General features: G+C 60.6%; 1 protein-coding gene across 3 annotated transcripts; it reads right to left on the bottom strand.

The window, feature by feature from the left end:
- Positions 1–515: 515 nt before the first annotated feature.
- ADSS1 (adenylosuccinate synthase 1) lies at positions 516–24,148 on the bottom strand. Of its 3 annotated transcripts, none has more exons than XM_002825157.5 (13): positions 23,848–24,148; positions 13,275–13,377; positions 9,866–9,928; positions 8,926–8,976; positions 8,487–8,553; positions 7,611–7,718; positions 7,399–7,480; positions 7,076–7,202; positions 6,316–6,470; positions 5,127–5,251; positions 2,918–3,015; positions 1,448–1,597; positions 516–880 (listed from the first exon to the last, which is right to left on the bottom strand). In XM_002825157.5, the coding sequence occupies exons 1-13, from the start codon at positions 24,037–24,039 to the stop codon at positions 828–830; spliced, it is 1,374 nt and encodes a 457-aa protein (XP_002825203.1). In that variant the 5' UTR covers positions 24,040–24,148; the 3' UTR covers positions 516–827. The 3 variants fall into 3 exon arrangements, with proteins under 3 accessions (XP_002825203.1, XP_009247822.1, XP_054386565.1); XM_009249547.3 differs by having other exon boundaries at positions 516–913; positions 23,848–24,131; XM_054530590.2 differs by lacking the exon at positions 516–880 and adding an exon at positions 935–1,090 and having other exon boundaries at positions 23,848–24,115.
- Between the last annotated feature and the right edge of the window lie 975 nt (positions 24,149–25,123).

Raw genomic sequence — 25,123 nt, 5'->3', positions numbered from 1 at the left:
ACTAAACACGCTGGCGTGGTGGCTCCCGCCTGTAATCCCAGCACTTCGGGAGGCCAAGGAGGGCAGATTATGAGGTCAGGCGTTCGAGACCAGCCTGGTCAGCATGGTGAAACCCCATCCCTATTAAAAATACAAAAATTAGCTGGGCATGGTGGTGGGCGCCTGTAAGGCCAGCTACTCAGGAGGCTGAGGCAGGAGAATCACTTGAACCAGGGAGGCAGAGGTTGTGGTGAGCAGAGATCGCGCCACTGCACTCCAGCCTGGGTGACAGAGCAAGACTCTGTCTCAAAACAAAACAAAACAAACAAACCATAATTTAATTCACTTGGTCTCTTATATGGGCTTGTTCTATTTAATTTTCTGAGTAAACACAAGGCTTGGCTTTGTGACCCAAAAAACATGGGCAGCTCTTAGGAAGCTACATCCTCCAGACTCCTGTCGCAGTGAATTGTTGTCTTTCAGTGTTTAAAAGCAAGAAAGATAAAGTCAAATCAAACATGTAATGACTGCTCCCATTCGGCGGCCATTGGAGATGTTTATTACGCTGCTTCGGCTGGACACGCAACCATGTGACACTAAGGTGTCATAGAAGGTCTCTGCTTTGAGCACTTTGGCTCATTTTAAATATAATTTTTAAAAATATACACAAGGCTGGCTTTCCAATGTTTAAAATCATTGTAGAAACCAACAGGTTGAACAGAAATATAAAAGTACAGAAAATGGTTTTCCTGCTTTGGTGTTGGTTGTGGTGGCCGAGGAACGTGATTGCTGCTGTTTATACAAGTCCAGACGCTGCCAGGGCCTGTTGGGATCAGCTCAGTCTGCGACTAAAACAGCTGGATCATCGACTCTCTTGACTTGCCAACACCAACCCATTTGACTGAGAGAGCAGAAAAGACTGTTACGATACACACTGGAGGCAGAAAGTTCAGAAAAAGTTTTCTTTAGTGTTGTATCTTTCTGTGTAGTTCAAATGGTAAAAGGGGCAATTTTCTCTCTAAACGGAGGCAGTTGTAATTTTTAAGTTATGAAGGTAGTGCATGTTGGGGGACTGATCCTCCCGCAGCGGAAAACAGGAGTCTCTTCCTTTCTGCCTTGGAAATGGCAACATTAGTTACTTAGTGACTCTCCCTGCAGGCCCTTTCTCTGTAGGTGCAAACACCTCTGGGCTATGAGAGGAAACATATGACACACTCATACGGCTGGGATGTGTCCCATCTGTTGTTCTGGATGTGGAGAGGCAGGGGCTCCTGGCAAGGTCACACCCACACCCTAGCCCGGAGCCACACTGCCCCAGCTCTGAGTCCTCCTCCCCTCCTGCCATGCGATATATTCACTTGGTGACCACACTTGGTTTTCTTATTGCTCACCAGGCCCTGCGCTGGGATGTGGGCCCCTTGGGGCATCCAGGGTGCACGGAGGGTGGCTGGGGATGCAGGGCACCCACCTGCGACTCCCACGTGATTCTCCACAAAGCGGATGTAGTTCTGGGCCTGCGGGGGCAGGTCCTCCCACCTCCTGGCGCCTGTGGTGTCTGCTTTCCAGCCAGGCAGCGTTTCATATTCGACTTCGACCTTCTGAAGCATCTCCTGGTTAGCTGGGGGAAGCACACAGGAGATGAGTGGGGCCCACAGACCTCCTATCACCAGGGAAGCAGATATTTGGTGACACGGCCACCCCCATCCAGGGCCTCCTTGCCTAGGGACTCAGCTGCGAGGAAGGCAGCAAGTGGGCACGTGGCCCAGTTTGATTTTCTCAGTGTTGGGTGGTGAGCAGGGGACAGCAGTGGGGCTCAGACACTGAATACACGCCTTCCAGACCAGAGGGACGTGACACATGTGCTACCCACTCTGCTAGAACTTCCACTGTGACATCAGCTGAGGCACTCCAAGCCTTGGCTTGGAAATTCTAAGAGACTCTAGAATCCTGAAGCACTAAGGGATCCTGAAGCATCTGTGTCCTCCCACCCCAAGAGCATCAGCTCCCAGAGGGCAGGGATCCCCGCTCTGTGCGCGACTCTGTGGCTCCTGGTAGAAGACAACCACCCTTACAGATGGAAGATGCTGGAACACGGGTTCTCGCTGCAAGTGTGTTTGAGCCTTGGAGCCAGGCAGTGTTTGCATGTCCTCCTGGGACCCTGGACCACCATGAGGAGAGCTTGCAGTCCTCAGAAGTGCATCCTCTCAAAGGTCAAGGGTCAGGAGGGTCAGGGACACTGCCTGCAAGGACACACATGGCTCCTGTAGCCAAGTGGCCCTCTGTGGTCTACAAAGATGTGCTGAGTGGAGACCAGCCAGGAGCAGCTCACCCAGGGCCACTGAGGAGGAAGTCATTGTGGGGGACAGGGTCAGAAGATGACCCAGGACTGAGGTCGAAGGGGCACATCCAGATGTACACGAACTGAAACCTGTGAAAATGGCATCTCTTTCATGCTTTCCAGAAGAAGGGTTGCACGGGAGCAGGGATCCCGGTTAGGTCTAAAAATCTCACCACAAAGCATATTTTCTCAGATGAAATAGTCATCTTGTACATCTGCATAGAGCTTTAGGTTTTCCAGAGCCAACCGCATCCACTAATTCCTGTGTACCTCCCATGGCCCCCTGCAGGTGGGCCTTTTCCTCAAGGCAGCTGAAGGTACCCCAGGGTCCCAGGCAAGTAGTCTCTCCCCCTGAGCCATTCCCAAAGCACTGGAAGGGGCCTACAGCCACCCCTGCCCAGCCAGGCCTCCTGGGGAATGTTGTGGGGAGAAACCCGTGAGAGGCAAAAGCCATGATGGAGGCTGATCACTGGAGACAAGTTGCTTGCCCTGTGTCCTGTGAACGTGGGAACTCACCCCTCTCTGAGAAATCACAGGTCCCATCTATTCCAATGCCATGAAACGGCCCAACAGGCAGAACGGTTGCCCTACTTCACATACCTGGGAAATAGGGAATCCTTTTCCCGTTCAGCTTGTATGAGACGCCGACTTTAATCTCACCCAGTACGTCCAGGATGTCCAGCTTCGTCAGGGCCAGCCTGTGGAAAGCCAAGGGGCCGGGCAAACCCAAGAAGTGGTCAGCAATGCTGGGGTTTCTTCTGTTTGCTTTTCACCTCTTGCTTCTGTTATTTACAGCAGGGGTCCCCAATCCCTGGGCTGCAGACCAGTACTGTTTGGTGGCCTGTTAGGAACTGGGTTGCAGAGCAGATGAGTGGCAGGCAAGCTAGTATTGTGGCCTGAGCTCCACCTGCTGTCATTCAGTTCTCATAGGAGCCTGAACCCTATTGTGAACTGTGCACGCCAGGGATCTAGGCCACATGCTCCTTGTGAGAATCGAATGCCTGATGATCAGAGGTGGGACAGTTTCATTCCGAAACCATCCGCCGCCACACCCCTGCCAACTGCCCTGTCCATGGGAAAATCATCTCCCACCAAACTGGTCCCTGGTGCCAAAAAGGTTAGGGACTGCTGATTTACACTGAGTGGAAAAGAAAGGTTAAGTGATCCCAAAAAAGTGCCATTGACAAACATGCCAGAGGGTGGGGGCTTCTGCTCACGCCCTGCACCTCGTCTCTGCCCTTCCAAGTCCCCTGTACCTCAAGTGCCCCACGGGACCCCTGCTCCCACAGGCTGGATCCACTTTCTCCCCTCCCGTCGCCACACATGGTGGCTGCTGCTCACCTGTGTCTCTGGCTGCCCTTTCCCCACAGCACGGCCGTGTTTAGGGTCCCCGCACTGCCCTTTCCCCACAGCACGGCCGTGTTCAGGGTCCCCGCACTGCCCTTTCCCCACAGCACGGCCGTGTTTAGGGTCCCCGCACTGCCCTTTCCCCACAGCACGGCCGTGTTTAGGGTCCCCGCACTGCCCTTTCCCCACAGCACGGCCGTGTTCAGGGTCCCCGCACTGCCCTTTCCCCACAGCACGGCCGTGTTTAGGGTCCCCGCACTGCCCTTTCCCCACAGCACGGCCGTGTTTAGGGTCCCCGCACTGCCCTTTCCCCACAGCACGGCCGTGTTTAGGGTCCCCGCACTGCCCTTTCCCCACAGCACGGCCGTGTTTAGGGTCCCCGCACTGCCCTTTCCCCACAGCACGGCCGTGTTTAGGGTCCCCGCACTGCCCTTTCCCCACAGCACGGCCGTGTTTAGGGTCCCCGCACTGCCCTTTCCCCACAGCACGGCCGTGTTTAGGGTCCCCGCACTGCCCTGTGTCCAGCCCATGAGCATGGCACCCTTGTCCTAGTCACCTTCCTGGCCCCTGCCCACCCACCCACCAATGCCAATGATAGAAGCCTCCCTTCCTGGTCCATCTTCCGCACCAGGCCCTGTGCCATGGGCTCTGTTTTTCCTCCCTCCGTGGGCAAAGCCTGAAGGAGCACCAGATGCAGCAGGCTATGGATGGGTCTGCTGCACGCTGCTGGCCCTGCCTGTCCTCCATGCTGGCCCTAGCACGTGATGAGGCTGGCGCCGTGAACCCTGCATTGCGCACAAGGAAAGTGAGGGTCAGGGACCCGAGACGCCACACCCTCAGCTACTCGGTTCCTCTGCTTCCCGTTGCCGGACTGGCTCTATACCCACCCAGGAGGGGACTGGTTAATTCTCCAGGAATTTTGGCTTATGCTCTCAACCCTGATGAAAGATGTCCGACTCACAGCCTTGGCCTGTCTGAGTGAGCTGGAAAGGAAACCGTGAGCCCACCCATCGCATAAAGCCTCTTTCTGATCCCTAGGAGACAGCCTGAACAGCTGGGCAGCCTGGGTCAGTCTGTGGAAAGCAGAGGGGCCTGCAGAGTGGATGCCTCGACAGGCCGGCACCCATGCTTCCATCCTCCTAGCAGTGCATCCTTTCGTCCTGAGTACTTCCAGTCTCCACATGAAGCATTTTAACCTTTCACAAGTGCCGGAATGCCCTCATCCTTCATGGCATCAGCCCTGGGGTGGGAGTTTGTGCTCTTAGGGCTGGCTCCAACACACCCTGCACAGGCCTCCATGCCGCTAACCCCTGGGCCGTGCTTTGTGGAAGGGTCGAGATCAGTGGAAACCTTGTCCAAGGAGACTTGGTGGCCCTCAGCCCCTGCGTCAAGGGCTGCTTGCCTCTGCAGGTGTCGGGAGTCAGGGACGGTGCCAGTGGGGATGGCAGCATGGGTTGCTTACGCAGTGAATCCGTTGACCATGTGAGCATATCTCAGAATCATCAGGTCGAGCCAGCCACAGCGCCTCTTCCTGCCTGTGGTCACTCCCCACTCGTGACCGCGGGTCTGCAGCAGGTCTCCAATCTCCTACGTGAGAACAGGGCGGACGTCACGTGAGCTGTGGTGGGAGCCTTGTGCGGCCTGGCCCTGCTGCTCCCCCTCCTCCCTGCACACAGCTCTCAGAATCCCTGAGGGTGGCCCGCCTCCGCCGACAGTCCTTACGTCCAGCTCCCTACATCCCCACGCCCCTGGTAAGCCTGTCCAGCAGCTGAGGCTCACGACGGGCAGGGCCTGGCCCACAATGCCACCTGAGCCGGCGAGCGCTCTTCCTGAACACACCAGACCACTAGGCTTTGTGAGCTGGGGAAGGCACGGGCAGCCTTGCTGTCTTCCCCTCCTGCCATGGGCAGCTGGGGGAGGCGGGCCTGGCCCTGCAGCTTGGCTTTGGGGGTCAGGGGTGTGTGTATCTCCTGACATGTATCCCTGCACCCTCTCAAGCCTCTCTGGATGGTGTCTGCCCCTCCCCATGTTGGCTCTCCCAGCACCTGCCCTTTCTCCTGCTCAGGCACAAGGGCCGTGTCCTTGCGCTACCAAGGGTCACAGGTTGAGGCTGAAAGAGGAAGGCTGGGGCCTCCTGAGGATTCTGGGGCCACAGCAGCTTCCAGAAACCTTCCTGAGGCTGGAGAGCTGGGCAGGGTTGTGGGGGTTGGCTTTCAGCCCCAATTCTAGCTTGGTTGTGACAGAGGACCCCCCCAACCTGGGGACAAGACTGAGGGAAGGTGCTTAGTGTCTTCTCTGAGCCAAGGTGAGTCCACCAGCTACCCCGAATGAGGGTGTCCTGAGGAACTGCAAGGCGTCCCTGCTTGCCTGTGGGCCTCACACACTCCGAGGGGAACGAGGTCATGTGTACGTGTGTGCATGTGCACACCCTGTGTGAGCTCACGTGCTGCGGCCGTGGGAATAGGCCCACCCCAGCGCCTCTTACTAAGCTCCCCACTGGCCTGCACAGCACGAAGGGCCCTGGTGGGAGATGGGGAAATGGTACTGGCAGGGTCCCCACAGCCCCTACCCTGGCACTGCTCACCCCACCCCTGGCACCCCTGCCTGGCCTCCCTGTCCTCCCATGGGGTCCTGAGGGGCTGGGGACTCACGTTAATCTGTTCAGTGGGGAAGGCCCCGATGCCCACGCGTGTGGTATAGGCTTTCACCACGCCATACACGTCACCTATGTTCTGTGGGGGGATGCCCAGGCCCGTGCACACGCCGCCCACGGTGCAGTTGGATGAAGTCACAAAGGGGTAGGTCCCTGCAAGACAGAGCAGGTTAGGGGGCTACCTGTCACCCCCTGTAGATTATTCCACCCGGCCCAAGAGGCCTTCTCGGTAAAGGGCAGTGGGCAGTTCAAACCGTGGGGGGTCCCCTCCGTGGGGGTCGCCAGCCTGGCCTGTCCTGGGGGAGTGGCTGAATGGGTGCTGTGTGCTGGGTCATGTGGCTCACATAAGAGTCTGGGATGAGGGGAGGGAGAAAGTTGCCCACAGCATGGCCTGAGGTGGCCAGGCCACCTCGGGGGTGAGGGTGAGCTGGTGCGCCCGTGGGGGTGAGGACGGGATATGGCTGTACAGACCATCGGAAGGGCTGGCTCTGACCCACCTTGCCGGGCTCACTGGCCCCACCCCTGACCTTGTCACCCTGTTCTTTCATCTCTAGCCCAGCCCTTTCTCCTCTCCCCTCCCTTGCTGACAACAGGGACACTAAAGACACGAGGATCATTTCCGCAGCCATGCATGGCACCATAGCCTTGGAAGGCCGGTCTGCCCCTCCCTCCGCCATCGGTTCCCACGGCTCTCCCACCGCTGGGTCTTCCCCGGCAGGCACGAAAGGTTGTTGGCACGCACGCCCTCCCGGACATACCGAAGTCAATGTCGAGGAGGGCGGCGTTGGCACCCTCCACCAGGATCTTCTTGGGGGGGCCGTGGAGTGCCTCATACATAAAGTAAACACCATCTCGGACCATGGGTCTGATCCGCTCAGCAAAGCCCTGCAAGGAAGGGCCAAGCAGCAGAGTGAGCCTGTGGCCTGGGGCAGGGGAGGCCTGTGTCCCAAGAAGCTTGGCCAGCCCATAACAATGCCTAGTATCGGGTGTGCCCCAAGGGTGTTCAACGAGCACCAGGTAGGACAGCCAGCCTCCCTGGAGGGGCACTTCCGCAGCCCCCACACTGTGGCCCCAGCTTCACCTTGAGTCTTTTGAGTTGGCCTTCAATGTCTATTTCCAGGGTGGGGAACATCGACTGGTGCTGGTGGGCCAGGTTCTTGAATCTGCACAAGGGACAGTCATCGTCACCCCCTGTCATGGTCCACGCTGGTCCTCAGGGCCCTCCCCACTAGCCACAGTCCCTTCCGGCAACTTCTCCCCATCCTCCTCCGGGACTGCAGATGGCTCAGGTACCTGGAGGAAAACTCATCAAAATCTGACAGGAGGTCGCAGATGCGGAGGCCCGTCCGGGCAGCTTTGGAAGAGTAGGTTGGTCCGATTCCCTTCTTGGTGGTGCCTATACTGAAAGATGGGGAGTGGGTGACCATGAGAACCCAGGAGCCCCGAGGAGCTCAGGCATCCCACTGAGGCCATGACCCCCGCCGGCTCATGACTCCAGTGCTCACCATTGCTGCCTGTGTCTGGCTGAGCTGTGAGGGTGTGCATGTGTGGGTGTACGCACTCGCATGGATGTACTGGTATGGTGTGTGCCTGTGTGTGGATGTGTGCACGTGTGGGTGTGCACGTGTGGCTGTGTGTACTTTTGTGCATTTGCGTGGGTGTGTGGGCTTGTGTGTGCACATGTGCATACCTGTGGGAGCACGCGTGGGCGTGTGGTGTGTATGTAAGAGCACGAGTGTGTGCCTGTGCCTGTGTGAGAGTGTGACCATCACCTCTCTGAGGCAGAACACTCATCTGCTTCACTCCCATGTCCTTGGCACATCTGAGGTTCTACTGAACTGCTTTAGTGTTCTTCTTGTCTTCCCTGGGGCCGTGTGGAGTCAGGAAAGGTGGTGGGTGTGACAGGTGATGGTAGGGCTTATGCACTCCTGGCGGGAGCTGCGTGGCAGTGGCAGCCAGCAAGGACAGTGTGCAACCCCAGAGAGAGATGGGCTAGCTAGTCCGGGGCTTGGGTGATGCGCTGTGGAATTTTGACGGTGCCATTCTCCAGGGGCTTTGAGTGGGCTGAAGTACCCTCCTCGCTGTGCCCAGGACCAGACACGCCCCACAGTCTACCGGCTTGCAGGCCCAGAAGACTCCCTGATGGTGAGAGTGTCCCGGCAGACTTACTTCTTCCCCTCTTGTGCCTGGCGTTGCACTTCCTGAAGTCCGTCGACAGCCTGGTGAAAATCAAACACTGTCGGGCGGGCCAGGTGAGGGCAGCAGGGAACAGGAGAGAAGCAGAGGACAGATGTTTACACATGGAACTCACCTCCTGCTGGCCTGAGTCTCCTGGGAAGGGGGTGGTTGAGATTTCAAAGAGGACAAACTGCAGTGTGACCATGAGTGTCTGGGGCTCAGTTTCCCCATCTGCAAATGGGCTAGTGATGCCTGACCCAGCTCCCAACTTGAAGCTCTTTAAAAAGGGTAATGTACAAGCTAATGCAGCCATGTGGAACAAGAAGGCCTTGGAGACTTCCCTGATTTCGGTGGCCATGTAGGAGCAGGGCCGGCTGGCAATGGTGGGGGCAGGAGGGGCTTATTCCCTGTGCCCCAGTGGGAAACGTACCAAGGTGAGCTCTGTCAGAGATGATGAGCCTCTTCTCCCAGTCCTTCAGGCCTGCAGGGACACGGCACACAGGTGGGTCAGTGTTCACAGGTGTGCTGCAACTCACACGTGAGGGGCCAAAGCTGGGCTAGCTCACCCAGCTCCCATCCGGGTAAGGCACGCGGGGAGGAGGCTGACAGGGCCACCTCTGTTGTGCAGCAAGCAGCAGACCCGCCCCTCGTTGCCTCCTCCCCAGCTGAGGCTCCCGGACCCTCACTCCACCCCGCCGCCGGGATGCCCACTCTCATGCCTGCAGGCTTCACCCACTCCGGGCTGGGGAGCCAGAGCTGGTGTGAGTGCCTGGCTTTCCTCCCTACCTGCAGCCACTCTGAAGGTGACCTGCCCCCTCGGCCTCAGTCTGGGTACCCCCTGGTGCCCATGTCCCCAGAATCACATTCTTGCTCTTTTTACACCCATCCCGCCCTTGAGCCTGAGGCTGCAGCTCAGCGTCCTCCCAGACCCACTCAGGCTGCCATCTGTCCCTGCCCACACTAGGTCTGACTTGCCCACAACCCCAGCTGGTGGGTCTGGCCTCTGTGTGCCTGGCCAGATGCTCCGCAGAGCCCCGAGGAGCCACGTCCTTCCCTGCAGGCATAGTTAGCCCAGCAGTCCCCACTTCCCACTGGGTGTCTGGTCCAGGTCCCTGGCTCCTTCCCGGACTTCCCAGGTGCTACCTGGACCCGTGATGCCGAGGCCGCCAGCATCTGAGGCCTCTGGGTTGCCCAGCTCGCTCGCTTTCTGCGCAGGTAGAGCCAGCGGGTGATGAGCTGGGCCAGCTGTGTTGGGAACCCACCCCCGCCAGTCCCCTCTGCAGGAGAAACCCTCAGGAAGGCTCCAGCCAACACAACCGCTCAGGGCACCGCGTCCGGGACAGGGCAAGTCTGCAGGAGCTTGGACCTACCTTTCTTTTCATTCTTCTCTGCTTCCTCAAACAAGCCTGGCAAGTGAATGACCACCCCGTTGCCTGCATGAGAGACAGAGGCATGACAGACAGAGTTGTGTCCCAGACATTGGAAAACATACCTTAAGAACAGTATGAAATGGGTGGACGTGGTGGCTCATGCCTGTAATCCTAGCACTTTCGGAGGCTGAGGCAGGAGGATCACTTGAGGTCAGGAGTTCGAAACTAGCCTGGCCCACATGGTGAAACACCATCTCTACTAAAAATACAAAAAATTATCTGGGCATGGTGGCGTGTGCCTGTAATCCCAGCTACTCGGGGGGCTGAGGCAGGAGAATCGCTTGAACCTGGGAGGCGGAGGTTGCAGTGAGCTGAGATCCTGCCACTGCACTCTGGGTGACAGAGCAAGACTCTGTCTCGAAAAACAAACAAGCAAACAAACAACAACAAAAAACAACCCAGCATGAAATGGGCACACCTATGTTCATAGCAGCATTATTCACAGTAGCCAAGAGCTGTCCATTGACAGATGAATGGATAAGCAGAACATGGTGTACCCATAGGATGGAAGAGTATTCAGTCTTAAAAAAGGAAGGAAATTCTGACACGGGCTGCAATGTGGAGGGGCCTCGAAGACATTATGCTGAGTGAAATAAGGCAGTTACAAACAGACACAAACAGGATGATTCTGCTTATATGAGGTCCCTGGAAGAGTCAAATTCATAGAGTTAGAAAGAATGGGAGGCGCCAGGGGCTGGGAGAGGGAGACTGGGGAGTTGTTTGATGTTTCAGCATTTCAGTGTGTGAAGATAAGAAAGTTCTGGAGGTGGATGGTGGTAATGGCTGCAAAACACATTCCTTGGTATTTAAGGAGCTGAAAATTGATGTCCCTGCAGAAACCTGCGCATAGATGTTTAGCAGCTCTATTCATAATCGCCGAAACTCAGCAGCAGTCAAGAGGCCCGTCAGTAAACAAAAGGAGAAATCAACTGTGGTCCATCCAGGCAGTGGAGTATTATTCAACAGTGAAAACAAATGAGCTATCAAGGCATGAAAAGACATAGAGGAAAGTTAAATGCATGTTACTGAGTGAAAGAAGCCAATCTTAAAAGGCGACATACTGTACAATTCCAACTCTGAGATTCTGGAAAAGGCAAAACTGCGGAGACAGCATAAGATGAGTGGCTGCCGAGGGTTGAGGAGGGAGAGATGAATAAAATGGGTGGAGCTCAGGGGTTTTAGGACAGTAAAAAATTCTGTATGATACTATAGTGGCAGATACACAGCATACAGTTGTCCAGACTGGTAGCATGTACAGCACTAAGTGTGAACCCTGAGGTGACTATGGACTCTGGGTGATCATGACCTGTCAGTGTAGATTCATCGATTGTCACAAATGCACCGCTCTGGTGGGGCATAGTGGCTCATGCCTATAATCCCAACATTTTGTGATGCTGAGGCAGGAGGATTGCCTGAGGCCAGGAGTTGGAGACCAGCCTGGGTAACATAGCAAGACTTCATTTCTAAAAAAAAAAAGCATATATATGTATATCAGCTGGGTGTGGTGGCATAAGCCTGTAGTCCTGGCTACTTGGGAGACTGAGGCAGGAGGATCCCCTGGGCCCAGTAGGTTGAGGCTGCAGTGAGCTAGGACTGTGCCACTGCATTCCAGCCTGAGTGACACAGCAAGATCCTGTCTCAAAATAAACAAAAAACAAAAAAACACAAATACACTCCTGAGCTCTAAACCCCTTGCTTGAAGATGAAGCCTTCAGAAACCCCTGCTGCCTCCCCAAGGAACCCCTTTCCCTTTGCCAGTTCCCGCTGAGGCTGGCCATGGCACAGGCTCAGCTGAGAGAGACGGGACTTCAGTCCAGACGAGAGCGACCCGGAGACGACGCAAGCCATGGTGAGCACAAAAGGTCACCCAAATGCCACGGCATCCTGAAATAAACACGCGGCAGAGGCCCAGAGTGTTGCAAGCTCAGGGTGTCTGTGTGAGCCCTGGCACGTCCTGCCGCTTGCTAAGCGGTGCCTCTTTGGCCTTGTTTCCTGCCGTGTGGGGCCCAGGGCTGGGCAGGACAAGGCTGGCGGCTGGAGAAGGCTTCCTGCAGCACAACCCGCAGCGGCCAGCCAGTGCTACTGCCCAGTCTGCCAGGGCCAGGGGCTCCCGCGACATGGCGGGCAGGCCACCTCACTGCTTAGGGCATCCCTGCTGTGAACTAGGGACCGCCCCCACACTGTCCTAGCCCCACTGCTGGGAGGGCCAGGGACTGGGTCTGCACCCAAGGGGACAGTCTTGGGTGAGTCACTCCAGCTCAGCCCCTGACCACACATGGCCCCTGCGGCAGCCACCTCTGCGCTATCTTCCTCCCTCTGCTCACATTGAATGGGCCCAGGCCCATGCCATCTGCTGGGCACACACCTGAGGTGCCTGAGCCCCCACTTCCTGACGGGCTGGGAAGGGGTCAGATACATCACAAGGATGGCCTTGCTGAAGTCTGGAAAGAGCTGGAAGGGAAAGTACAAGAAGGGGCCTGGCTGGCTTGGCCACTGGGATCAGGAAAAGCTTCTCTGAGCAAGGGGGTCTTGGGCTAAGAGCTGAGGCCAGGGTGCACAGAGCAGGCTTCTGACTGAGAGAGGGAGGGAAAGAGAGGCACGGAACCCTGGGGGCAGAAGTGGCTCCCCTCTCGGAGCACTGAGGGGTCACCGGGGGCTGCAGCGAAGTCCACGGGGAGGGGCTGTGTCCAGACCCAGGATGGGGCAGGTGATGTGGAAGGAGGTCCGTCTGCAGCACGGACTGGGAAGGGGCTGGAACCAGGCTTGCCAGGTGGCCACAGCAGCCCAGGCAAGAGGACGGCCCGGCAAGGCCAGGGAGGGCACGGCCTTGTCCACACAGCCTGATCGCCACACAGCAAGAAGCCAGGCCTGTCGCAAGCACATGCTCACTCACAGGTATGCACATGCAGTCACGGGCACATGGGCGTGTGGTCTCCATGCACACACAGGGAGTATGGGCGTGTGGTCTCCATGCACACACACGGAGTATGGGCGTGTGGTCTCCATGCACACACACGGAGTGTGGGCGTGTGGTCTCCATGCACACACAGGGAGTGTGTGCATGTGAGGGATCAGGGATCAGGGATCAGGCACTCCCGCTCCTGCGCGGTGGATGTGACTGCCCTTCCTCCCATCACCCCGTGTCCTCTCAGCTGCGTTCCCAGCCCAGGCCCGGGCTATGCAGGTTTCTGTGCACCAGTGCCTGGTGGGGCGGGTGGAGGCTGGGGTCCAGCCTACTGCTAGAGCCGTCATCACCAGGCTCTGGTGCCCCGTTCCCCCGTGCATGGGGCTCCTGGGCTGGCTGACATCCCCTTTCCTGCTCACACACAGGTGGGGGCAGGGCACTCACCAATGAAGGACACGGCCTTGGTGTTGATGATGCCGCTGGGCAGCAGGTGGAAGTCGTACTCCTTCCCATCCACCACCACCGTGTGGCCGGCGTTGTTGCCCCCCTGGAACAGAAACCCAGCTGAGCTGAAGGCACTTGGGTACTGAGGACCCCCCGGACATGGACTGACCCACATGGGGCTTTGTCTGTCCCTGCAGGGCACTGCTGTTGGATTTTGGGGTGTCTGGTTTGGTGGCCAGCTCTGCTACGTCTGTGCGGGACTGAGATGTGGGCATCCTGCACCTTGGAAGGAGGGCAGCAGTTTGGTCAGGGGCCTGGGTCGGGGAGGGTCTGGCCCAGGCTGGTGCCAACACCTCCAGGTGGCTTGGTGCAGGTTTCTCCAGCTGCAGGCCCCGCTCTGGAGCTCGCTCCTCTCATGCAGGAATGAGGAGGCCTAACCCTTCCACAAAGCATGAATTCAGCACCCCCACGGCCCAACCTGCCCTCACCCACTTTAGCAGAGACCCCTCCCTTTGGGCAGGCACCTCCCATCTAAGAATGAGAAAGAAAAAGCCATTCTGAGCCAGCCCTGTTCTGGGGAACACCCAGCCACAGGCTCCCCTCTCTGGGGGGACTCCTGCTGATGGTGGAGAGAGGGCCTGGAACTAGGATGTGCAGGCTCCAATTCCCCTCCTACCATGAGATAGCCACATGATACAAGCAAACTGTGCCACCGCCCTGGACGCCACTGCCTTAACTTCCTCAAGGGCCTCCTGTGCCAGCGGAAGCTGGAGAATAAGGTAGGGACCCTCTCCAGGTGGGGCAACAACCAAAGCCCTCCTGCCTTTTGCTTGACTCTGCTCAGCAGGGCACAGGTCCAGTGGGTGTCCCCTGCTGCCCCCAGCCTCTGCTCCTGCAGGGCAGGTGGGCTGGTGGTGTGACGGATACAGGGACACTCCAGTCCCAAGGCACGGCTCATAGGGCTCCCCTACGTGCAGGCAGGAGGCCCCACTTCACAGCTGAGGAAGAGGCAGCATCTCTGATGGTCCATGATGGCCCATTGCCCCTGAAGCCAGGCCCCCACCAATGGCAAGGGGTGTCCCTCCAGCACCTTTTGGTCTTTATGCCACCGTAAGAGACCCCTGTAGGCCAGGTGTGGCAGAGCCTGGAGGGAGCCCCAGAAGGTCTCTGCCCCAGGAAAGAAGGCCAGGTCTCCAGCCCCACTTCTGGCCAGCCGCTGGATGGCATGGGGGACCCTCCCTGTTGCCCTCTCTCCTTGAGCTCCACCTGGAGGATAAGCAGGGTCCCGGTGGGGTTGCGGGGGACATACATGGATACCCTGCCCCACAGACTGGTCTGGCCTCTCCTTCACTACTGCCCTTTTGGGGCCCACTCTGTCCCCAGGACCCCAGAGCCCAGATCCAGCCCCACCTTCCTGCCTCACCTCCCGGCAGAAAAGCCCTCAACTTGTCTACCCATGGGGGATCCTCCCAGCCACACCCCCCTGCTCTCTGCCCAGCAGAGGGGTCTCAGCTCCCCTCCCACCCTCACAAGCCTGGCAGTGGGGTGTCCCACATAGCCTTTCCCCGCCTGCCCAGGCAGGACCCTCAGTGATGGCGGCCCCCTCCCTCTGCACTAGCTCCTCACGATGCATCTGGACAAGAGTTATACGGAAAGAGCCCTGGCGGCTGGTGGCAGGGCAACCCTGGGGACAGAGAGGGGGCAGATCCGGAGATGCCAGGCAGGGGGCTCACCCTCCTGGGACCTAACTTCACACATTGGCAGATTAGGCAGCAATCAGATCCCTGAAGCCCCTTCCCAGGGCAGGAGTCCCCACCTCCATGCCCCGACTTCTGCCTGGCCCTGCCTGGCTGGGCCCAGTCCTTATAGGAAACCAGTTCAGGACAGTGGCTATGGGCAGGGCGGTGCTGGGTGAACTGCGTGGGGATCCTGGGAGGTGGAGAGATGCAGGAAGCCTGGTGGCATGAGGGAGGGTGGTCTGAGGGCGCCTGGAGGCCCTGGGGGAGCTAATGCTGCCAGGCGCCAAGGCAGGGTGGAGGTGGAGAGGCAGGCTGGAGGTGGAGGGTCAGGACACTTCTGCAGTCTGGGCAGATGGGCAGGGCTCTCAGCCTGTGCTGCTCAGCAGACGGAGTCAGCCCTGGGCACACAGGTTCAGTCCATTGGGACGGGGCAGGCCCTGGCGTGACTCGAACAGACTCTGGGTTTGGGGGTCACTGCACCCTCCTGGAGACCCCCACCCTTACTCTGTCTTTGCCTCAGCACATATGTGGTAATTCCTCTCCGCTGGGGTCACGGAGTATGTTCATGCCCACGATTGCATCTGCTGCCTTTTGGGGGCAGTCAGGGGTGAGGTCTCTGAGGACAGATAGGGAAACTGAGAGAAGGGAAGGCTATCCCTCGTACACAGCCCTGCCTGGGGTGGGCAGGTGTCGAGGGATGACCTGGCAATCAGGCCAAGTGCTGCCTGCCATGGCAGAGTGCCCAGGGCCCATGTCAACAGGCCCAGGAACGCCCCGCTGGGCACACCCTGGCTCTGTTGGGGGCAAACACAGGCTCCTAGGAACAGGCGCGGCTTGTCGTAGGCCAGTGGGTGTCCAATGACCCCAGGGCCAGTGCCAGGCCACCCCCGGGAGCAGGAGCCAGCCCAGGACACTGAGCCTGGGGCCTGCTGATATGCAGGGGCTCCCAGTTCTGGGGAGCCCAGGATGATGGCCCCGGAGAGACCCCAGTCTGTCCTCCCCATCACCAGTTGAGGTCTCAGGATGTCAGGCTGCACAGGCACGTGGTGAGAGGTTGGGGACAAGAAGTCCTCCTGCCTTTCCTCCAGCTTCAGCCTGGGATTCCCACAGCAAAGGCATCCAAGGAGGACTGGACAAAGGGGGACAAAGGGAAACTGGTACAGTCAGGCTGGGGCTCTGCACAAAGGCAGAGCCTTCAGGTCCAGGCCAGGGTCTGCCTTGCCATGGGAGCCACCAGCCAAGGCTGACCATGAGGCTGGCCGATGAGGAGGGACCAAACATCAGGGCCAGCCTCGCCTCCTGGAGAAGCACCAGGACTTTCCTTTGGGACTGCCTCAGGCTGCAGGTGGACGCCAGGCCCCTCAGCATGGTGTGCAGGGCAGTCCGGAGGCTGCTGCCCTCTCACAGGGCTTCCTCCTCTTGCACAGACGCACTGGCGCCTCCAGCCCCACTGGTCTCCCTCTTCTCCTTTCCTGGCCCCTGCTGGCCCAGTAGGTGGGTCCATGGATCCTGCTGCAGGGGGCCCCTCAGGGTCTGCTTGTTCCAGGCAGCCCGGCCCTGAGCCCTGAATCCTGTCACCATCCCCCCAGTGCCGAGCCCCCAGGGCAGCCGCACTCACTCTGTCCTTCCTGCCTCATGGGGATGAGTGATGGGCAGAAGACCTAGGGTGAGTGTGTGCCACGGGACAGCCCTGCTCAGGCACAGCTCCCACCACAGCCCCTCAGGCCAAGCTCCAGGGTCCCCACGTCCAGCTGGCAGGCTTCTCTGCTAGGCACCCCTCAGCTGCCCTGCTCCTCTGAAAGCAGAGCTGAGGCACCTGAGCTCAGGGAAGGCCATAGGCACATCCACCCTTCAGCCACCACTCAGGGTCCTCTAGGGGCTGCAGAGTCCTGCATTTACCTAAGATGCCCGCTGCTGCCCCTACAGGTGGAGAGGAAGCCCAGCCCTGCTGCTCCTAGGAAAGGAGCCCCCTGCATGGCCAACGGGCTGAGCCACATGCTGTGAGCTGCCATGGACGGTCACCCATGTTGCACACTGCACAACTCTAGGGAGTGCTATCACAGAGCCATGGCATGAATGATGGCCCCTAGAGGTGTAGCAGCTGCAGGGGCACATCATGCCATCTTTCTACTGTTTGCCAGGTCAGAGACAGCAGATTAAGGTAAGCCCCCAACTCTCAGAAGCACAGTGATGCAAGGGTGCGAGAGAGAAGATACGAAGACGGACAGTGCAGAACACCTGCCTTGAGTGACCTGTACCCAAAGGCTCAGACGAGGCTGGGGGCCCAGAGTTAGGGGCAACCAGGGAGCCTGGTGGCCCCCCGGCACTCTCTACCTGCCTCTAGGTTTCTCTTGGGGTCTTCCCCTCTGTGGTGGAGCCTTGGGTCAGGACACAGCTCTGAGCCCCCACGGACACTGAAGCCCCCTCTACCACTCTCTGCCTAGTCTGGCTTGTCACTCACAGTCCCTAGGACACATCCCTGCCAGCTGCCTCCCTGGTGGCAGGGAGTTTAGGAAAAGAGGCTCTCTCTATCCTGGACAAGGGAAGAGGGGACAAGGCCCACTCAGGAACCAAACACAGCTCTGATCCCTGCTTTGTCCCTGTGGGTCCAGCCAACTCACCCCTCTGGGGGCCAGGGAAGGTACGGCCCTGTGGCCAGCCCTGTCTCCACTGCCCCACTCAGGCCCCTCCCCTCCAGGAGGCTGTGCGCACCCTCACACCCGCAGCGCCTCTCGGGGCCACTCCTCAGTCCTCCCACCATTGCTGGTTCCTCCAGGCATTTTATATATGTACCTATATTTATAAGTAAATATCTCTCTACATCTCTCTCCATATCATCTATCTATCTATAGTCTCCAGGGCTGCCAAAACAAAATACACAGCTTGGACAGCTTAAACAATGGGATTTTTTTTTTTTGAGACAGGGTCTCACTCTGTCGCCCAGGTTGGAGTGCAATGGTGTGATCCCGGCTCCCTGCAACCTCTGCCCCCTGGGTTCAAGCGATTCTACCCCCTTGCCCTCCCCAGTAGGAGGGACTAAGGCGCCCACCACCATGCTCAGTTAATTTTTGTATTTTTAGTAGAGACCGAGTATCACTTGGCCAGGCTGGTCTTGAACTCCTGACCTCAAGTGATCCACCCGCCTCGGCCTCCCAAAGTCATGGAGTTACAGATGTGAGCCACCGCACCCACCCGCTCCCCTCCAGGTGTTAAGGATCCGGCTCCTGCAGTCCTCCTGGGCAGGCAGGTGCGGCCTCCTGCATTCGACCCGTGGCTCCTCCAAGCCCTCTCCTCTCCCAGCGTCACCCTGGTTGGGCCTCCACAGGCACTGGGAAGGTGAGGGGTGGGCTGAGCTGGCATGGAGTGGCCGCTCAGTAGCTGGAGACTCCTTGGATGCAGCCAGCGGAGGGCTGTGCTGTGACCTGGGGCCGGGATGAGGGTCAGGGCCAGTTCCGGGGGCCTCTGGCCACCTCCTTGCCTCTGGGTTGCCACCCCGCAGCTCCTCCCCGCCACGCCGACGCCACGCCTCTCCCCCCCACGCCCACGCCACGCTCCTCCCCACCAGGCCGACGCCACGCTCCTCCCCGCCACGCCGACGCCACGCCCCTCCCCCCACGCCCACGCCACGCTCCTCCCCACCACGCCGACGCCACGCTCCCCCCCCCAGGCCGATGCCACGCCCCTCCCCCCCAGGCCGACGCCACGCCCCTCCCCCCACGCCCACGCCACGCTCCTCCCCACCAGGCCGACGCCACGCTCCTCCCCACGACGCCGACGCCACGCTCCTCCCCCCCAGGCCGACGCCACGCTCCTCCCCACCACGCCGACGCCACGCTCCTCCCCCCTACGCCCACGCCATGCTGCTGACACCTGCAAGGCCTCCCCACACACAGGCTTTGTCCTTGCTCCTCACCTCCACACTGCCCAGATGGCACATGTCCTGCCCCTGCACTGAGCTTGTCACCCGTGCGTGTCTCAGCCTTGCACTGCAGCCATCGTCCTGCTCCTGTCCACCCCGTCCCTAAACCTTGGGATGCCACCTGCCATCTGCCTGGCTTGGGGGCTGTCCGTTGACCTTTGACCTGCCAGGGCCCTCTCCACTCCCGGCCCACTTGGCCACTGCCCTTCTCTGCCCTGCAATCCACAGGCCCCTCACTGCCAGGGATGACTCCTCTGGCCACAGCGTCTGCTTGGTTCAGGGTTCCCAAGGAGGCCCCTTTCTCTCCTGCGATGCAGCCCCCATCGTCAGCCCTACCTGCAGCAACACCTGGGACGAGGCTCGCTACCTCCCATGCTCCAGAGCCCTCTCTTCCCCACAGCGTTAGCGGACTGCATCTCTGACGGCGCCGTGCCCCAACGCCACTGCACTCTGCCTCCTTCCCCCTCGGCCCTAGCTGTGCCCGGCCCACGCTATACCACCTCCTGGTTCAGCTCTCGTGCAGGCTTGGGGAGGGGGGGACAGTGGAGTGGCTGTTTGCACCTCTCCCCCTGGAATGGGAGCGACCAGCTCTCCTGCCTCTGTGTCCATCCCCAGCCCTGGCCCAGGGCCTGGCTGTCAGCGAGCTCACGCCAAGCAGTGAAGGCAGCAGAGTGGCAAGCGCAGGGGGAGGCCGGCGGTGCTTTTCAGAGGCCATGAGGCTCCTGGGCCCAACCTCTTGGCACTGGCACCCAATGGCAGTTTGTACGACGACTGTGCCTGGCACAGAGCAAGGGGCCCTGGTGCCCAGTGTGCACGCACCTGTGACTACCAGTCTGGAGTGGTGGGTTCACCCACTTACACTGCTTCACTCCCTTCTGGGCTCTGCTTGCAGGCTCCCACCATTCATTCATTCCTTCAACCCAAAGGAATTGTTCTCTGCCCCTTTTGGTAGTGGGGTGAGGCCTGGGACAGAACCGAGGTCACTGGTACAGGTGTGCAGGTCTCAGCTGCCTGGGACTGGTGTTCCTGCAATGAGGCAGGGCTGTGTGTAACTGCAGGGACCTTCTGTCCTGGAGCCACGGCCCAGTAACCAGCACCATCAACAGTGCAGAGGTGGGGTAGGGGAATATCTCTTTCTGGAAGCAACCCCAGGCATTCCCTGGCCAAGGCAGCTGCCGCTGTGACTCCCAGAAGGTCTCTGGTGCGCCCTGGAGCCTGAGGCAAAGTGTTACCTGATGGCCCCTTGGAGAGGGTACCCAGAGCCCCGACAGCCACAGCACAGGGGCCCTCAATGCACAGGATGCCAGCTCCCACCTGGCACTACCACACCACAGAGGACACTGTGGAAACACCCTGTGATCTCACACCCCTGCATACATGGCCATAGCTTTCCACCCGTCTGCCGGCTGGACACTGGCTCTAGCTAGACCTGGAGGGCACGGGAGGCTGGGAGTGCGCTATGGAGACCCAGGGCAGGCCCCTTCAGCCCGTGTACTGGGCATGGCCAGACATAAACAGCCCAGTGCCCTGAGGTCAGCATTGCAGCAGAAGGATGGGGATTCTAAACTCTGACCAGGGCGCACTGGAGCCCTGTGGTCCTCGGCAGGGAGCCCAGTTATCCAGAGGAAGTATCTTGGAGATGGAAGGAGGAACTAGGGGGTGAAGGCCAGGCACTGCCAGCCTGGGAACAGGGGGCAGGGGAGACCCCGGTGCGCCTGCCTTCAGCTGCTCATTTGAGGAGTAGGAGCTGGACATGCAGGCGGGGCACGCAGGGGAAGGAAACACCATGGACACGAGGGAGGAAGCACAGGCGGAGGTGCCTGGGGACCCCTCGGAAGTAGGATGGGGTGTCCGTGCCCAGAGAGAAGAGAGGGAACACAGGACCCCAGCACAGACAGGCAGACAATGTGATGTGGCCGCAGAGCAGGGAGGGCAGACCTGGCTCAGAGGAGACTCAGCCTGGAGGGGAGAGAGGCTTGGGAGCAGCCAGGGGAACAGGCAAGGAGGAAGATGGCACAGTGGGGCCAGGGGGCATAGTGCAGCCGAACAGACCCAGAGCCGCCCTGGAGTGGAGGAAAGACAGCCGAGGTGTGAAGGTGGGGGTGTGGGCAGAAGGTGGGGGACGCAAAATGTAGGCTCAGCCTGGAGAAGGGAGGCTGCCCAGGAAACAGGTCCTAAAGGTGGACCCAAGGCGGGAGACTGTGGGAGGTGACGACACTCTCAGGGGCCCCCAGGTGCACTCTGACCACAGGCCCCAAACCGCCGGGATGGGAAAAGAATGAGGCGAGCCGTGCGGGGCTTTGGGCAGCCCCAGATCACCTCTGGGCAGAGTGGAAAGTCCGTGTCCAGGGTGAGCAAAGCAGCGACTCTTGCCAAGTGCCAGGGGCCACCAGGGGGCTTGGGAGCTGGGCTCGAAGTGATGGCTCTGCTGGTGCAGGCGTCAGCAGAAGGCAGAGCCAGAGCCTGGGTGTCCAGAGGCTTGGGCAGCCAGGGAGGGAGCATAGTCAACACCCAGGGTGGCCCCAGGCCCAGGTGACCCTTCGGGGACTGGGGAGCAGAACAGGCTTGTTACCAGGGCTGGCAGCTTCAGCACTCCTGGCAGCCAGCCTGCCTCCCAGGTGCGGCCCAGCCCGCTCTGCCCACTGCATGCACTTTGACCACCTGAACCACTCGGCCCTCGCTCTGTCCTCTGCTCAGCCCCTCGAGTGAGAGGGTGAGGTTTGGCCTCTGTGCACCTGGAGACCTCCATGTCGGGTACCTTCATCTGGCTTCAGGCATCCACACTCCAAGTAAGAAAGACGCAGTCTTCCCTGGGGAGATCCAGCCAGACCCTCACTCTGCCAGCCTCTGACAACATGGGGTGGTCAGACATGGTGTGCACAAGAACAGGGGAGGTGCTGGGAGCCCGGTGGTGGGGGAGAACCCCCACCGCTAGGAGGAGAGATGGGCACTGTGAGGTAGGGGTCACTGAGCACTTGCAGAGAGCCTGGGGCTGGGGCCCCAAAGAAGACCAGTCCCTGACCTTCCCTTGCAGAGCGGCGCCCTGCTGAGATCCAGCTCGGTCCCCGCACTCGCGTGTGGGGACAAAGGGCCGGGCCCTGGGCTATCATGGTGGGCACGTGGCACCCGTGAGGGCTCCAAATGTGGCAGTGACTCATTCCTCCATGCCTGAGCCTCCGTTCCCCTGTGAAGGAGCTCTTCAGGATGATCCTGCCTCACTGGCTTGTGAGGAGGCTGCAGGGGGACAGGTGTGGGCTCCCTCGGGCTGTGGGGTGGCCTGGAGGGGGTGGCCTGGTGGCCCGAGTGTGGGATGGGCTCCAGCCTGCTGCATCCTCCGCGCTCCCGTCTGCAGCTGCGAGTGAGCGGGGCTGTGGGGGGACTGGAAAGGGAGCACAGCAAGGAGTGCCCAGATCTAGAACCATCTCCACAACTGGGAGCGGAGCCGGATGAACGCTGTGTACAGCAGCTGTAGGGGCCCCAGCCCGCCCTGCAGAAGTGCACAGCGCCCACCAGAGCTGGCAGCTCATAGGGAGGGGCATGGGCCTCACTGGAGCAGAGAGGTCTAAGGAGGGTCGGGGGCCGTGGCTGCCCCACGCTGAGGGCGCTCTGGAGGGTGAAGAGCGGTAGAGCGCTGGACACGCCCCCTGGTGGCTGGGGACAAGGTGGCGGGGCAGAGGCAGTGTGGAGGGAGCATGGGCTGAGGACCACCTCTAGGACCTGGGGGATCTCTGGAGCGAGGGATGAGCTTGCCTGCTGCTTAGGACGGAGAGCGAGGGGGGAGGTCCCCCACCGTTCCAGGAAGAACTTTCCAGGAAGCCACAGTCCCTTCCGGCAGGAGGGGCTCAGACAGCCCTGAGCCACACAGGGTGCTGGGCTGACTCCCTTCTCTGACAGGGATCATCGCGGGCCAGCCCTTCTCTCTGGAGCTCAGGAAGGAGGCCACCGAATCCTGAGAAGGGGCGGTGCAGGGGCCCTTGTTCCATTATTGGCAGCAGCCCCAGGCAGGCTCCAAACCCCAGATGCGTGCATCCCAAAGTTGACCCCTTTGTGCCTGGAGCTGTAAGTCAGCCCATGGGCAGCAGAATTGGCTGCCCTGGCATGGGGCATGCAGCCCCAGGGTGGCGGCCCGAGAGAGTGCCCAGTGTCCAGCTCAGTCAGAACAGATGGGGGCGCTGAGAGCCGCTGCCGGCTGGCAGAGGCCCCGCCCTGGGCCCTGGGGGACAAAGCAGGTCTGGCCTCCTCGGTGGCACTGCCAGCCCCAGGGTCACCCTGGCCAGAAGTCTGTGGCCCTTCCTTTCCCATGTCTGGCTAGGATGGTCCCAAGCCCCCTCCCTCAGGCCCGGCCCCAATTGCCCCCCAGGACGGCTGGCCCCCTTCCACCTCTGCCTCTCCTTGGCTGGCTCACCGGGGTCACCCCCACCCAGTGGGCAGCTTTTACCCCTCCACCACCTGCTGACCCTGCGGGGAGCCAGCTAAGCCCTGTCCCAGACCCAGACAGGCCCCAGGTGATCACTGTAAATGAGGAAGGGGGGTGTCTTGGGGGTCCTCAAACCATCCTGGGGCTGGGTCCTCTGGTTCCCCCATGGAGGGTCCAGCGTCACACCCATGGCATGCGCCACCCCCTGAGGATCGGGTGTCCCCAACTCAGCGACTTGTATTTATAGCTGTGCCCTGGCCCGCTGCCGGGGTGGTGGAGGAGCGGTGGGTGGAAGGAGGGCGGTGTGTGTGGGTCGGGGGTTGTGTGAGTGGTGCGTGTGTGTGCGTGGGTGGGGTGGCCCTGGGAAAGGTGCTCCCGGAAGGAAGGCATCCAAGCGGGTGAGTGACCGGCCAGGGCATAGGAGGACAGGGGCCGTCTGGGTCGGGGGAGGGGGGCTCGCTGGGCGGTGGGGGAGGGACCCGGCGCCCCAGCCCGCACCTGGCAGCGGCTGATGATGTCGGCGTCCGTGGCCAGCAGGTCCACCACCTTGCCTTTGCCCTCGTCCCCCCACTGCGCGCCCAGCACCACCGTCACGCGGGAGCCGGTCGCCGCCGCCTCCTGTTGCAGCCTCCCCCGCTTGACGCCGCCTGCGCCGGGGGGCCGGTCGTTGGAGGCTCGGGTCCCCGACATGCTGGCTCGGCTCTTCCGCTGCGCTAGCCCGGCCAGGAGCCCGCCGCCGGCGGCGTCCGCGCCATTAAATGGAGCCGGGCCGGGGCAGGGGGCGGGACAGGGGGGCGGGCCGGGGGCGGGCCAGGGCTGGCGGAGTGACGCCCCGGTGACCTCCGGCCGCCAAATCCCCGCCCCCTCGCCGCTGCCCGGGAAGCCCAGTTGAGTCTCGAGCACTTTAGGGGTGAGGGGCCGCACGGACCGACGGCCAGGCAGGCAGATGGCCTGGGGCGCCCCACGAATTTGCCAACGGAGACAGTTTCTCGCTAGCCCGTCAGGAACCAGGGCTTGTGCGCCGCGACCTCACCCGCCCAGGCCCTTGCCGGGCCCAGGACTTCGGGATTCCAGCAACTGCAGGGGTGGTCGTTCCCTCCAGGAAAGGAGTGCGGTTTGCAAAAGGGGGGCTGCGTCCTGCACCCCACCTAGAGGGTCCGCACTCTCGGGGAGCGCACCTGCCCCCCGCGGAACCCCCAGTCCCCTGGGCGCGGGCGCGCCCCCTGGCGGCCACGAAGAGCCGCGCAGCGCGTCCTCGCCGAGGACGTTGTGTCCCCGCAACTGCCCGCACCTCGGCCCCACGGCAGGGGCCCCGCGTCCCGCCGGGGCGCGCTGTGGCTCGGGCCTGGCTGTAGCGAGCAGGCGGGCTCCAGCATGGAGCTCCGGCCCTCAGCACCCAAGTCTGGGGTAAAGGGACCCATCCTGTCAGCGTCACCTGGCTGGCATGGGAGCAACCCCCAGGGATGCACACCACCGTGGGACCCAGGTTCCCAAGAGGCCCCACCCCAGACCTTCCCGTCCTAGCCTGCGGAGGGACTAGGCCCCAGAGGGAGGCCATGGTCTGCGAGGCTCCCGTGTTCCCGGCTGGTTGTCCTGTCTCGCCCATCCCGCCCCACCCCTCCTAAGTGGATGAGGCTGGGAGGAAGCCAGCCCTGGTGGCCAAGAGAAGGGTCCTGGGGTCCCAAGGGCAGAAAGGAGAATCAGGTTCTTGCTTCAGAGCAGGGGGGCGGGGCCGTTGGTTCCCTCCCTGAGTGCTCTCAGTTGCCAGAGCCTG

The sequence above is a fragment of the Pongo abelii genome, chromosome 15 (assembly GCF_028885655.2).
Source record: "Pongo abelii isolate AG06213 chromosome 15, NHGRI_mPonAbe1-v2.0_pri, whole genome shotgun sequence".
In the NCBI taxonomy this organism is placed as follows: domain Eukaryota; kingdom Metazoa; phylum Chordata; class Mammalia; order Primates; family Hominidae; genus Pongo; species Pongo abelii.
Note: the sequence above shows the minus strand (reverse complement) of the source record. Positions and strands in the feature narration are given on the sequence as shown.

Coding starts and splice junctions, on each gene's coding strand:
- ADSS1 (XM_009249547.3), bottom strand. CDS start 24,039: ATGTCGGGGACCCGAGCCTCCAACGACCGGCCCCCCGGCGCAGGCGGC. Junction 7,481..7,610: donor TTTGATGAGTTTTCCTCCAG/GTACCTGAGCCA, acceptor TCCCTTGTGCAG/ATTCAAGAACCTGGCCCACC. Junction 1,598..2,917: donor AAGGATTCCCTATTTCCCAG/GTATGTGAAGTA, acceptor TGCTTCCCCCAG/CTAACCAGGAGATGCTTCAG.